The sequence below is a fragment of the Arachis ipaensis genome, chromosome B03 (genome assembly GCF_000816755.2).
Source record: "Arachis ipaensis cultivar K30076 chromosome B03, Araip1.1, whole genome shotgun sequence".
NCBI lineage: Eukaryota > Viridiplantae > Streptophyta > Magnoliopsida > Fabales > Fabaceae > Arachis > Arachis ipaensis.
This window is the reverse complement of record NC_029787.2, coordinates 8253891-8267673: the sequence shown is the minus strand read 5'-3', so window position 1 is coordinate 8267673 and position 13783 is coordinate 8253891. Positions and strand designations below refer to the sequence as shown.

Genomic DNA, 13783 nt, shown 5'->3' with positions numbered 1-13783 from the left:
GCGAGGTTTAGCATGAGTAATTCTAAACCTGTTAGTACTCCACTTGCTAGTCATTTCAAGCTGAGTTCGCAGCAATGTCCTACAAATGAGAAAGAGAAAGCAGAAATGAAGAAGATTCCATATGTATCTGCAGTTGGTAGTTTGATGTATGCTATGGTTTGCACCAGGCCGGATATTGCTCATGCCGTTGGAGTTGTTAGTCGGTTTCTCTCTAATCCTTTGTGGATGAAGAAATTTCTACAAGAGTTAGGCATCAATCAAGAGAAGTTTGTGTTATTCTGTGACAGTCAGAGTGCTATCCATCTAAGCAAGAATCCGACGTTTCATTCCAGATCGAAGCACATAGAGGTGAGGTATCATTGGATACGTCAAGCGCTTGAGATGAAGTCATATGCACTTGAGAAGATCCATACTGATGATAATGGTTCAGATATGATGACTAAGAGTTTACCTGCAGTGAAGTTTGATTCCTGCAAAGAGAAGGCGGGCTTGGTGGAGCAGCCTATCCCCACTTGAGTTGGTGAGGGGGAGATTTGTTGGTGGGTCTCCAACCTCAAGTGGGACCCACACATATTAAAACAAAAAAAAAAAAAGAAATAAAGAAAGAAAGTGGCTTTAAGCCACGAGGGTGGGAGAGAAGAGTTTTTTTTCATTCATTTGAATGAAAGGAAAAACGAAGCCTGCTTCGTCGTCGGAGGAGAAGAGAAATTTGGGGAAAAGGGCAAGCCAACTTTGATCACATTGACTTGGTAAACTTGCTCCATTTCTTATAAAATTTTAGTATGTTATTCCTGGCGTAGAGATGAACATTAGGATATAACTTATTTGTTGTATTGTCTTCTATTTTGTCTGATTTGAGATACCCACTTTGTGGAGGGTTTATGTTGATTCCCCTAGTTTTGGTGATGTATTTTGTTGATTGTTGAGATGCCCTAGTGTCACTAGGAAGACTGTTTGTGTACCCATTATTCTGATAGTGAAAGATTTTACTGGACTAGGTCCCGTGGGTTTTTTGTCCCTCTTTTGGGGGTTTTCCCACGTTAAAATTCTGGTGTCTGATTATTTAATTTCTGCCATTATATTTGCTGCTTGGAGTATCTTTGGCATTGCCCATTTAATTGCACAGGTTGTGGAAAAATTATTTTTGGTACTTCCGCTGTTAGACAGGTTCTTGTTTGAACCTTTTGTTGAGATTTTCCCAACAACTATGATGTTTACCGCCAATTCTTCAGTTCAGAGTCCGAAGCACAAGTTTCTGGCAATTGAAGATCACCAATAAATAGCATTCTCTTATTGTTTAATGGTTCAGTTCTTCTAGTTGCTTTTGCTTTACATTTACAAATGTGTTATTGTAATTTAAATCTTTTTTAATTAAACTACTATAACATAAACATCAATCAATCAAGTTCTTAATTCTGCAGGTATAAACTTTCTGCAGTCATTTTTAAAAATATTGGATTCAAAATTAAATATTCAATTGAAGTTTATTCTAACGTCATATAATTATATAGATTAAGTTAAAAAATATCCTTAAAACATTAGTTCAAATGGTAAAAGAAGAAATTTTATCTTTTCCAATACACTAAATACATAAAAAAAAACTTTAAATGTTGACTTATACGTTATATTTTCTATGAAAAGATTTTCTTATAATATCCTTAATTATATATATAATAAAAACAATTTAAGGATCCAATCCAACCAACAATGGGTACACGTTTGTGTCTTTTAGAAGAAAAACTTCTAAATAAGTATAAATATTCTGGGAAAATATTGAGGCCAGATAACTAGTATCTCCCAAAATTCAGCTCCAATTTCAATTGTTTCTTAATACACACTATTTTCTTGCAACAGTAGCATCTAAAAAGTAAAAATACATTTGAAGAACATATGCAAATTGCAAAACAGTAGCATTCTAGAAATATTTGGTGATAAAATGTATTAATCCATTTCTAATAATAACATCTTTGACATCTAATTCAGATGCTAGTTTCCACTAAAAATGAAGGATGAAAAGAAATTTCTGACTGTCATATGTGCAAAGTTGTCTCTCAACTATCCTGTGTGAGTTTCTTTTAGTATTAATTATAATCCATTCAAGCATGAAGTGAGGTCCATGAAAGCATTGAGATCGTCCATTGAATGACATATCCAAAATCTTCCTCTGCCTTGGCTTAGTATCTCTCAAAACAAAGGTTGATTTAAATATGAAATTGGAATCACAAGCCCCTTCATTTTCTCTCTTAACAGAGATTGAGATAGCCTTTTTTTGAACTTCATCAACTTTACAAGATTCTTGGCTAACAGCAGATGATACTCTTCTAATAGTTTGTTTCCTTTTTATTTTTATTATCATAGGCTATGGACCCCTTTTTCACATTTCTATTGGGATGGTTCTGTTTCTGAGTTAATTTTACTACTGCCTGAATTGAACCAGTCAACAAACTCGTCTCGCAGATTAGTATTTAGTACTTTTTATAGCTCTAAATTCAACTTAGTCATATACAAGTAGACACTAGTATTCTACAAAGAAGTCCACCAAAAAAGGGAAGTTTACCAGAAACGTGTGCTTTTATTCTTGTTTATTCTATGTTTCGTGATTGTAGCAGAAATGTTTTTCTATTCAATTGAAACATATTTGGAAGCTACAATTCATGTATATGAGATCCTTCCCTACAAATATTCATGAATTTCGTTAGTCATCCATCACACAGTCATAAAACCAAAATGAGACTAACGACACTTGTATCGTTCCAAAAATTGGGTAGGTGCCATAGAGAAAATGTTTAGCAAATCATGACAAAGATTTGGAGCAAAGAGCTACGAATATTGAAGCAATGCGTGTCAAATTGGAAGTTAAGAACCCCCTTGTCTCTTAAGAAGAATTGGAAATATGATGTGTTTGTGAGTTTCAGAGGCGAGACTCGCTACAACTTCACCGATCAACTTTTTTATGCTCTCCACAGATACAGCATAGTTACCTTCAGGGATGATACTAAGCTCGAGAAAGGAGGACTTATATCTGCGGGGCTTCTGGAAGCTATTGAAGCATCACAGGTCCTGATTGTTGTGTTCTCTATCAACTATGCTTCCTCCACATGGTGCTTGCAAGAACTGGCAAAGATAGCTGATTGTATTGAAATACCGGGACAGCGTGTTCTGCCTGTTTTCTATGATGTGAGTCCGACTGAGGTGAGAAGGCAAAGTGGAAATTATGAAAAAGCCTTTATGAAACATGAAGAAAGATTCAAAGATGATGCAGAGATGACGGAGCAAGTGCGAAGATGGAGGGCAGCTCTAACACAAGTAGCCAATCTCTCTGGCTGGGATATGAGGAATAAGTGAGTAAACAGTTCTATGTTTTGCTATTTACTCCTTTAAAATAAAGACATTTCAAAGATTTCATTGGACAATTATGATTGATAGACCATCTCATGGTATACATAGTTTTGTTGAACTAAGAATTTAAGTTTTCAAAACTCTATTATCATGTTCTGTCTTTTGTTTTTCACCTTTTTTACTATATATTCAGGTCACAATCTGCTAAGATTGAGGAACTCGTGAAAGCGGTAACAAGTATATTGAGTCCCAAACCATCATCAAGTCTATCTAATGATATAGTTGGGATGCAATCCCCTTTAGAAGAACTCAAAAAGATTCTAGCTTTAGGCTTGGATGATGATGTTCGTGTGGTAGGGATTTGTGGAATGGGTGGTATAGGAAAGTCAACTCTTGCCACCATTTTATATGAAGCAATCTCTCATCAATATGATGTTTCATGTTTTGTAGATGATGTAAGCGAAACATACAGACATTATGGTCCACTTGGTGTACAAAAGCAACTTCTTTGTCAAGCTTTCAAGGAAGAAGATTTTCTTATATGCAATCTTTCGTTGGCAAATAATCTTATTCAAACTAGGTTACGCCATAGGAAGGTTTTCATAGTTCTAGATAATGTTGAAAAAGGAATTCAGTTGGAGAAGTTGGCTATAAAACGAGAATGGCTAGGTCCAGGGAGTAGAATAATTATAGTTTCTAGAGATGAACATATATTGAGAGAGTATGGAGTGGATGGAGTTTATAAAGTTCAACTCTTAAATGATGAGAATGCTCTGCAATTGTTTTGTAGAAAAGCTTTCAAATGTAATCATGTTGCACAAGATTACAGACGTTTGACAACTTCTGCATTAACATATGCTAGTGGACTCCCGTTAGCAATTAGAGTGTTGGGCTCATTTTTGTTTGGGCGAAATGTGTCTGAGTGGAGTAGTGCATTAGTTAGACTAAAAGAAAAACCAACAAAAGACATTCTAGATGTGCTTAGAATCAGCTATGATGGACTTGAGGAGATGGAAAAGGAGATATTTCTTGATATTGCATGTTTCTTTCCCTCTGGGAATGGAAAATGGGATGTAGAAGATATTTTAAGTATTCGAGGATTTCAACCTGATATTGGTTTAAGAATTCTCATTGATAAGTCACTCATAACTTATAAGTGGGACGATATTATCAATATGCATGATTTGTTGAGAGATTTGGGTAGAAGTATTGTTCGAGAAAAATCGCCCAAAGAACCAAGAAAGTGGAGTAGGTTATGGAATCAAAAGGATCTAAGTGATGTCTTGCGGGAAAACAAGGTAAAATAGTTATTGAGAATATTGTTCTTGACTTTATTTTTAGAATTTAAATAATTTTCAAAGGTCTAATGTTTCAGGCAGCAAAAAACCTTGAAGCCATAGTTCTGCCAAGATTTCATCCAAATAGAGAAGAGATGTCAGAAAGGACAACACTGAGGGTTGAAGCTTTATCACAAATGAGGCACCTTCAATTACTCATCCTCCGAGAAGTGAATTTCTTAGGATGTCTTAATTTTCTTTCTAATGAGTTGGGGTATGTTGATTGGGAAGACTATCCTTTTACATGTTTGCCATCAAGCTTTCAGCCAAATAAACTCGTTAAATTAATCCTACATTATAGCAACATCAAAGAACTATGGGAGGGAATAAAGGTATGATAGATATCATTGTATTATTCATGTTTTAATTATATTTGAAAGAAAACAAGAACACAATTTTCTTATTCTTTCTCTTTTCGTTCACTTAATTGCAGGATCTCCATAATTTGACATATCTGGAACTATGTCATTCCAAAAATCTTGTAAAGATACCAAATTTATCTCAGGCCCCAAATCTTTGGTACATAAATCTTAAAGGATGTGTTAAACTTGTTCACCTTGATGCATCTATTGGTTCTCTGGAAAAGCTTCATTGTTTGAATTTAGAAAACTGTAAAAATCTTGTGAGTATTCCCAACAGCATATTTCATCTTAATTCTCTTCACGATTTAAACCTATCTGGGTGTTGGAAATTACTTAAATATCAGTTGTTAGAGAAACCAAGACAAAGCAAGCAGTTGAATACAGGTCAAAGTGTGCAAAGCCATATGACAGCCTCCATATGCAAAACTTTTACAAGGCCTCTCAACTTTTTGTCTTCTAGAAGGCGCTCCAATTCAGTTGGTTTGTTGGTGCCTACTTTGTCCCGTTTCCCAGCTTTGATATATCTTGACATAAGTTTCTGTAATCTAGTTGAAATCCCTGATGCTATTGGACAGTTACGTTGTTTACAATATTTAAACATAGGGGGCAACAATTTTGTTACGCCACCTAATTGCATCAAGGAACTTCCCAAGCTAACTTGGTTGAACTTGGAGTACTGTAAGCATCTAAAGTGGTTGCCTAGTACCCTTTTGCCGATAGGAAAGAGGACTGGAGGAGCAATATATGTTTTCAACTGCCCGAATTTGAGTGACACTGAAGGTTGTCGTGTCACAGTCATTTCATGGATGATAAAAATGATTCAGGTACCAACTTCAATTCCCTTTTTCTGTATATTATGAACTTATATTGTTAAACATACCTAATTTCTACGGTGGCAGGTGGACCTGCCATACAGAATTGAAGCTGTTGTTCCAGGAACTAAAATTCCAAGCTGGTTCAGCGAGCAGAATACGGGTGATTCAGTGATCTTGGATCCATCTCTCATTGTGGGTGACAATAATTGGATTGGCATTGCTTGTTGTGTAACATTTGTTGTGCATGATACTCCAACTCAATTGCTTGAAGAAGCTGTATATCCTCCCGCTCTAATTAGTTGGGGTTTTCGTCGTAAAGGGTATGATGGGGGCATTTATCCCCAAGTTCCAATACGTCTTAAGAACGATTTGATCACAACTGAATTAGATCATATGTTTCTAATATTTTTATCCCGGGAAGCTTTCATTGATGAGTTTCCAGAAGAAGGACCATCTGATTATGGTATTGTATTGGCCAGCAGGAGTGATTATCCAGAAGAATTAGTAGAATTGAAGAGGTGTGGTTACCGTTGGGTATTTAAGGAAGATGTGGAACAATTTAACCCAACAATGATGTTTACCGCCAATTCTTCACCTCAGAGTCCCAACCACAAGTTTCTGCCAATTCAAGATCACCAATAAATAGCATTCTCTTATTGTTTAATGGTTCAGTTCTTCTACTGCCTTTTGCTTTATATTTACAAATGGGTTACTGTAATTTAAATCTATTTTAATTAAACTACTATAACATAAACATAAATCAATCAGTCAGTTTTAAAAATATTGGATTAAAATTAAATATTCAATTGAAGTTTATTCATTTGAATTTATAGTATTACTCCATTTTTAATATTTACATCTTTGATATCTAACTAAGATGCTAGTTTCACGACAAAAGAAGGATTGAAAAGCAAATTCTAAGCGCCTTATATACAAAATTGTGACTCAACTACCCTGTGTGAGTTTCTTTTAGTATTACTCATAATCCATGCAAGCGAGAAGTGAGGTCCAAGAAAGCATTCTCTTTGCAAGGAATGGTGAGACCGTCCATTGAATGATCATATCCAAATTCTTCCTCTGTTTTGGCTTAGTAACTCTCGAAACAAAGGTTGATTTAAATATGAAATTGGAATCACAAACAGCTTCATTTTCTCTCTAACATAGTCTGCGAGATAGTCTTTTTTAAACTTCATTAACTTTACAAGATTGTTGGCTAACAGTAGATGATACTCTTCTAATAGTTTGTTTCTTTTTTATTTTATTATTATAGGCTATGGATCCTTTTTCACATTTATGTTGGGATGGTTCTGTTTTGAGTTAATTTTACTACTGCCCGAATTGAATCACTCAACAAACTCGTGTCGCAAATTAGTATTTAGCACTTGTTTAGTTCTAACTTCAACTTAGTCATATACAAGAAGCTGGATGACTATAAATAAGATTGAGAATTTTTTTTTTGGTGACTAATAAGATTGAGAATTTGAATTGTAATTGTGTCAGTTATTTATAACAAATACTTGAATAATAAAATATTTTTTTTATTAAAGTTTCTATTCTCTTATATTCTCTTTTACTCTTAGTTTTCTTATTAAATATTTAGGATTAAGTTGATTTGGTTTTAATTTAAATAGTTAAATAAATTCAAGTGCTGATACAGTAACATTAGATTAGAGTGTATTCAAGCTAAGACTGTGACACTAATCTCCTTAGATAGGTAAAAACTTTTATTATTTTTTTTTTGTAAAAGTGATCCATTGATTCTATGAATTTTTTCAATAATTCATAAAATTTATAATTTTATATTACTTCGTAATATTATTACTAGCAAAAAAAATCAACTTAGTCATATATAAGTAGACACTAGTATTCTACAAAGAAATTGACCAAAAAAGAAAAAGTTTACTATAATTATAAATTTTTAAAGTATAAAAAATTAATTAAAAATTTAATAAAACTATAAAAAAAATAGAATAATTAAACTTTACATTTTTTTTTATAAAGACATCCTTTAGATTTGAAAGAATCATGTGATCTATATTGGTCATGTTAGAGATATTCTTGTTTGCAGCACAAGCCATAGTGGAGAAGATTCACTGTAGATAGTCAATATTGTAAATTTTTCGTCGTTCATGTGAAGAATACCAAACATGCTAAGAAGCTACAAGTCATGTATATGAGATCCTTCTCTATAATTACTCATCAATTTCGTTAGTCATCCATCAATGACATGGGACCAAGACTGCTAAGATCAAGAAACACGCACCATTTGCCATAGGGAAAATGTTTGGCAAATGAAAAGATTTGGACAAACGAATCTGTTTTTCTATTTTTAATTTACTGAAATTGATACCTACTAGTGTTCTTAAATAAAAAATATTGTCACGTCAGCTTAATAGTGAATTTTGCATAATTTTTTCATCTATTTTTTGTTCTACATATATAGTAATATTAAAATTCTTTTCCCTTATTTTCTTCCTTTAAAGTAGTTAAATGATATTCTATGAAACAAAAAAGTGAAATCTTAAAAATCTGATTTGAAGACAATTATTACAAATCACAGTAATATCTTGAGGACTTTGTGCCCACCTTCCACATATTATTTATCACTAAAGGCTTCACATGGGTGATGGAGTCAATCGAGAAAGGACAACATACGCGTATATGATTTTTTAAAAATTCTCCACAAATAATTCTCTACATGTATAAATTTGTTATTTTGATAAGAAAAATTATTCTTTTATTTTTAATTTTATGTTTGGAATTTTATCAACAAAATTAGGGAAAATACTCAAATAAAAGAATATCCATTTATAAGTCTTTATTAGAAAAATATAATAACTACTGAAAGATTGTAATTTAGAATCTCTCTATTCTTTCTTTACAAATGATAAAAAACATTAGAGTCTTTGTTTAAATTATATTTAGATTCACAAATCAATTGCTTAGTGCAATTATTACTGTTAAATAAACTCTTTAGTTGATTAATCTTCAGCGGGACAAATGCAATTCAAATTATTTTTGTAGTTGCGTTGTTATTATTCTTATCGGTAATAATAGCAATAATTGAAAGAAGCGCGTGAAGTATTGGAAGTTAATTAAGGTTGTGTCCCACTAGAGTGTTTTGTTCTTTTCATGCTGCAGTGCTACACTATCCAAATGCAAGAATTTTCAGCTAAATAATCACTATGACGCCACTATATATATATATACTCTTTATTAAACTAATCTTTATTAATCACTTACAATGGATTGCATGAGAATCCAAAGCCCCTTGTCTGTTGAGAAGAATTGGAAATATGATGTGTTTGTGAGTTTTAGAGGGGAGACTCGCTTCAACTTCACCGATCATCTTTATGCTGCTCTCCGCAGACACGGCATACTTGCCTTCAGGGATGATACCAGGCTCGAGAAAGGAGGACCTATATCATCAGGCCTTCTGGAAGCTATTGAAGGATCACAGATTCTGATTGTTGTCTTCTCTATTAACTATGCTTCTTCCACATGGTGCTTGCGAGAACTCGCACAGATAGCTGACTGCATTAACATACCGGGACAGTGTGTTCTGCCTGTTTTCTGTGAAGTGAGTCCATCTGAGGTGAGAAAGCAAAGTGGAAATTATGAAGAAGCCTTTATGAAACATGAACAAAGATTCAAAGATGATGGTGAGATGATGGAGCAAGTGCGAAGATGGAGGGCGGCTCTAACACAAGTAGCTAATCTCTCTGGCTGGGATGTGAAGAAGGATAAGTCAGTAACCCCTTCTATGTTTTGCTATCTATTCTTCTGAACTAATTTGATCACCACTCGTAAAACTAAATCAAGACATTTCAAAGATTTTATTCAATAATTATGGTTGATTGATATGTATATTTTCTTGTGTTGTCATAAGTGATTATTTTGTGATTTTCTCTTTTTTTTTTTTTTTATTGATGTGTTTAGGTCACAATCTGCTGAGATTGAAAATATTGTGAAAATGGTAACAAGCATAGTGAGTCCCAAACCATCATCAAATCTATCTGATGATATAGTTGGGATGCATTCTCCTCTACAAGAGTTAGAAAAGCTTCTTGTTTTGGACTCAGAGGATGATGTTCGAGTTGTTGGAATTTGTGGAATGGGCGGCATAGGAAAGTCAACTCTTGCCACCATTTTATATGAAGCAATCTCTCATCAATATGATGTTCCATGTTTTGTAGATGATGTAAGCGAAACATACAGACATTATGGTCCACTTGGTGTACAAAAGCAACTTCTTTGTCAAGCTTTCAAGGAAGAATATTTTCTTATATGCAATCTTTCATTGGCAAATAATAATCTGATTCAAACTAGGTTACGCCATAGAAAGGTTCTGATAGTTCTTGATAATGTTGATGAGGGGATTCAATTGGAGAAGTTGGCTATAAAACGGGAAAGGCTAGGTAGAGGGAGTAGAATAATCATAGTTTCTAGAGATGAGCATATATTGAGAGAGTATGGAGTGGATGGAGTTTATAAAGTTCAACTCTTAAATGATGAGAATGCTCTGCAATTGTTTTGTAGAAAAGCTTTCAAATGTAATCATGTTGCACAAGATTACAGACGTTTGACAAATTCTGCATTAACATATGCTAATGGACTCCCGTTAGCAATTAGAGTGTTGGGCTCATTTTTGTTTGGGCGAAATGTGTCTGAGTGGAGTAGTGCATTAGTTAGATTGAAAGAAAAACCAACAAAAGACATTCTAGATGTGCTTAGAATCAGCTATGATGGACTTGAGGAGATGGAAAAGGAGATGTTTCTTGATATTGCATGTTTCTTTCCCGCTGGGCATGAAGATTGGTATGTAGAAGATATTTTAAGTATTCGAGGATTTCAACCTGATATTGGTTTAAGAATTCTCATTGATAAGTCACTCATAACTAATGAGGGGAATACGATCTGTATGCATGATTTGTTGAGAGATCTGGGTAGGAGTATTGTTCGAGAAAAATCGCCCAAAGAGCCAAGAAAGTGGAGTAGGTTATGGAATCAAAAGGATCTAAGTGATGTCTTGCGGGAAAATAAGGTAAAATAGTTATTGAGAATATTGTTCTTGACTTAATTTTTAGAATTTAAATAATTTTGAAAGGTCTAATGTTTCAGGCAGCGAAAAACCTTGAAGCCATAGTTCTGCCAAGATTTCATCAAAATAGAGAAGAGACGTCAGAAAGGACAACACTGAGGGTTGAAGCTTTATCAGAAATGAAGCTCCTTAAATTACTCATCCTCCGTGGAGTGAATTTCTTAGGATGTCCTAATTTTCTCTCTAATGAGTTGGGGTATCTTGATTGGAAAGACTATCCTTTTACATGTTTGCCATCAAGCTTTCAGCCAAATAAACTCGTTACATTAATCCTACATTATAGCAACATCAAAGAACTATGGGAGGGAATAAAGGTATGATAGATATCATTGTATTATTTATGTTTTGATTATATTTGAAAGAAAACAAGACAATTTTCTTATTGTTTCTCTTTTCGTTCACTTAATTAAAATGAGCTAGAATATAGTTATAATAATAGCCTTCTATTTTATTGCAGGATCTCCATAATTTGACATATCTGGAACTATGTCATTCCAAAAATCTTGTAAAGATACCAAATTTATCTCAGGCCCCAAATCTTGAGTACATAAATCTTAAAGGATGTGTGAAACTTGTTCACCTTGATGCATCTATTGGTTCTCTGGAAAAGCTTCTTTATTTGAATCTAGAAAACTGTAAAAATCTTGTGAGTATTCCCAACAGCATATTTCATCTTAATTCTCTTCATGATTTAAACCTATCTGGGTGTTGGAAATTACTTAAATATCAGTTGTTAGAGAAACCAAGACAAAGCAAGCAGTTGAATACAGGTCAAAGTGTGCAAAGCCATATGACAACCTCCATATGCAAAACTCTTACAAGGCCTCTCAACTTTTTGTCTTCTAGAAAGCGTGCCAATTCAGTTGGTTTGTTGGTGCCTACTTTGTCCCGTTTCCCAGCTTTGGTATATCTTGACATAAGTTTCTGTAATCTAGTTCAAATCCCTGATGCTATTGGACAGTTACGTTGTTTAAGACGTTTAAACATAGGGGGAAACAATTTTGTTACACCACCTCATTGCATCAAGGAACTTCCCAAGCTAAGGCAGTTGAACTTGGAGTACTGTAAGCATCTAAAGTTGTTGCCTAGTACCTTTATGCCGATAGGAGGTACCAGTGGAAGAGGTTTCTATGGAGGAATATATGTTTTCAACTGCCCGAATTTGAGTGACACGGAAGGTTGTGGTGTGACAGTTATTTCATGGATGATAAAAATGATTCAGGTACCAACTTCAATTCCTTCTTTCTTTTCCCATTTTGCTTTTTTCTGTGTATATTATGAACTTATATTGTTAATCGTACCTAATTTCTACGGTGGCAGGTGAACCTGCAATGCTCTTTCTCCACATGCATAATTGATGCTGTTGTTCCAGGAACTAAAATTCCAAGGTGGTTCAGCAAACAGAACACGGGTGATTCAGTGAGCCTTGATCCATCTCCCATTGTGGATGACAATAATTGGATTGGCATTGCTTGTTGTGTAACATTTGTTGTGCACGATACTCCAACTCAATTGCTTGAAGAAGCCATATATCCTCCCGCTCTAATTAGTTGTGGTTTTCGTCGTAAAGGGTATGGGGGCATTTATCGCTATGTTCCAATACGTCTTAAGAAAGATTTGATCACAACTGAATTAGATCATATGTTGCTAATATTTGTATCCCGGGAAGCTTTCATTAATGAGAATACAAGTAATGCAAAAGAAGGAACATCTGATCTTCGTGGTATTGTATTGGACAGCATGGGTAATTATCCAGAAGTAGAAGTGAAGAGGTGTGGTTACCGTTGGGTATTTAAGGAAGATTTGGAACAATTTAACCCAACAATGATGTTTAGCGCCAATTCTTCAGCTCAGAGTCCCAACCACAAGTTTCTGGCAATTGAAGATCACCAATAAATAGCATTCTCTTATTATTTAATGGTTCAGTTCTTCTACTGCCTTTTCCTTTACATTTACAAATCGGTTATTGTAATTTACTAATTTAAATCTTTTTTGATTAAACTACTATAACATAAACATAAATCAATCAGTCGGTTTTAAAAATAGTCAATTCAAAATTAAATATTCAATTGAAGTTTATTCATTTGAATTTATAGTATTACTCCATTTCTAATATTTACATCTTTGATATCTAACTAAGATGCTAGTTTCACGACAAAAAAGGATAAAACAAATTCTAAGCGCCTTATATACAAAATTGTGACTCAACTACCCTGTGTGAGTTTCTTTTAGTATCACTCATAATCCATTCAAGTGAGAAGTGAGGTCCAAGAAAGCATTCTCTTCGACAAGGAATGGTGAGACCGTCCATTGAATGATCATATCCAAATTCTTCCTCTGTCTTGGCTTAGTAACTCTTGAAACAAAGGTTGATTTAAATATGAAATTGGAATCACAAACCGCTTCATTTTCTCTCTAACATACCCTTTTTTCACATTTCTGTTGGATGGTTCTATTTTGAGTTAATTTTACTACTGTCCGAATTCAACCTCTAACTTCAACTTAGTCATATATAAGGAGGTGGACGACTATAAATAAGAGTGAGAATTTGAATTGTAGAAATATGAGTTATTTGTAATAAATATTTAAGTAATAAAATATTTTTTTATTAAAATTTTTTTCTCTTGTATTCTTAATTTTCTTATTAAATATTGAGGACAAGTTGATTTGGTTTTAATTTAAGTAGTTAAATAAATCTAAGTGCTGGTACAATTATATTAAAGTGTGGCCAAAACTGTAACGCTAATCTCCTTAGATAGATAAAAACTTTTATTCCTACAATTTTGTTGTAAAAGAGATCCATTAATTCTATGAATTTTTTCCATAATT

At 33.8% G+C, this 13783-nt stretch overlaps 2 protein-coding genes across 3 annotated transcripts in view; both read left to right on the top strand.

The window, feature by feature from the left end:
- LOC107628789 (disease resistance protein RPP5-like) overlaps window positions 1-6509 on the top strand; it is a 25725-nt gene extending 19216 nt beyond the window's left edge. Inside the window, exon 5 of the mRNA XM_021117997.1 lies at window positions 5938-6509. Coding sequence (XP_020973656.1) covers window positions 5938-6495 — 558 coding nt within the window. The 3' untranslated portion in view covers window positions 6496-6509. The remainder of the gene's footprint in view (window positions 1-5937) is intronic.
- Window positions 1-12971, top strand: part of LOC107628793 (TMV resistance protein N) — a 32289-nt gene extending 19318 nt beyond the window's left edge. The window contains exons 2-6 of one of the 2 annotated variants that reach the window (XM_016331395.2): window positions 9093-9600; window positions 9793-10897; window positions 10975-11268; window positions 11412-12176; window positions 12275-12971. In XM_016331395.2, the coding sequence (XP_016186881.1) occupies window positions 9098-9600; window positions 9793-10897; window positions 10975-11268; window positions 11412-12176; window positions 12275-12850 (3243 nt within the window). In that variant the 5' untranslated portion in view covers window positions 9093-9097 and the 3' untranslated portion in view covers window positions 12851-12971. The remainder of the gene's footprint in view (window positions 1-9092; window positions 9601-9792; window positions 10898-10974; window positions 11269-11411; window positions 12177-12274) is intronic. The other variant, XM_016331397.2, reaches the window with a different exon arrangement.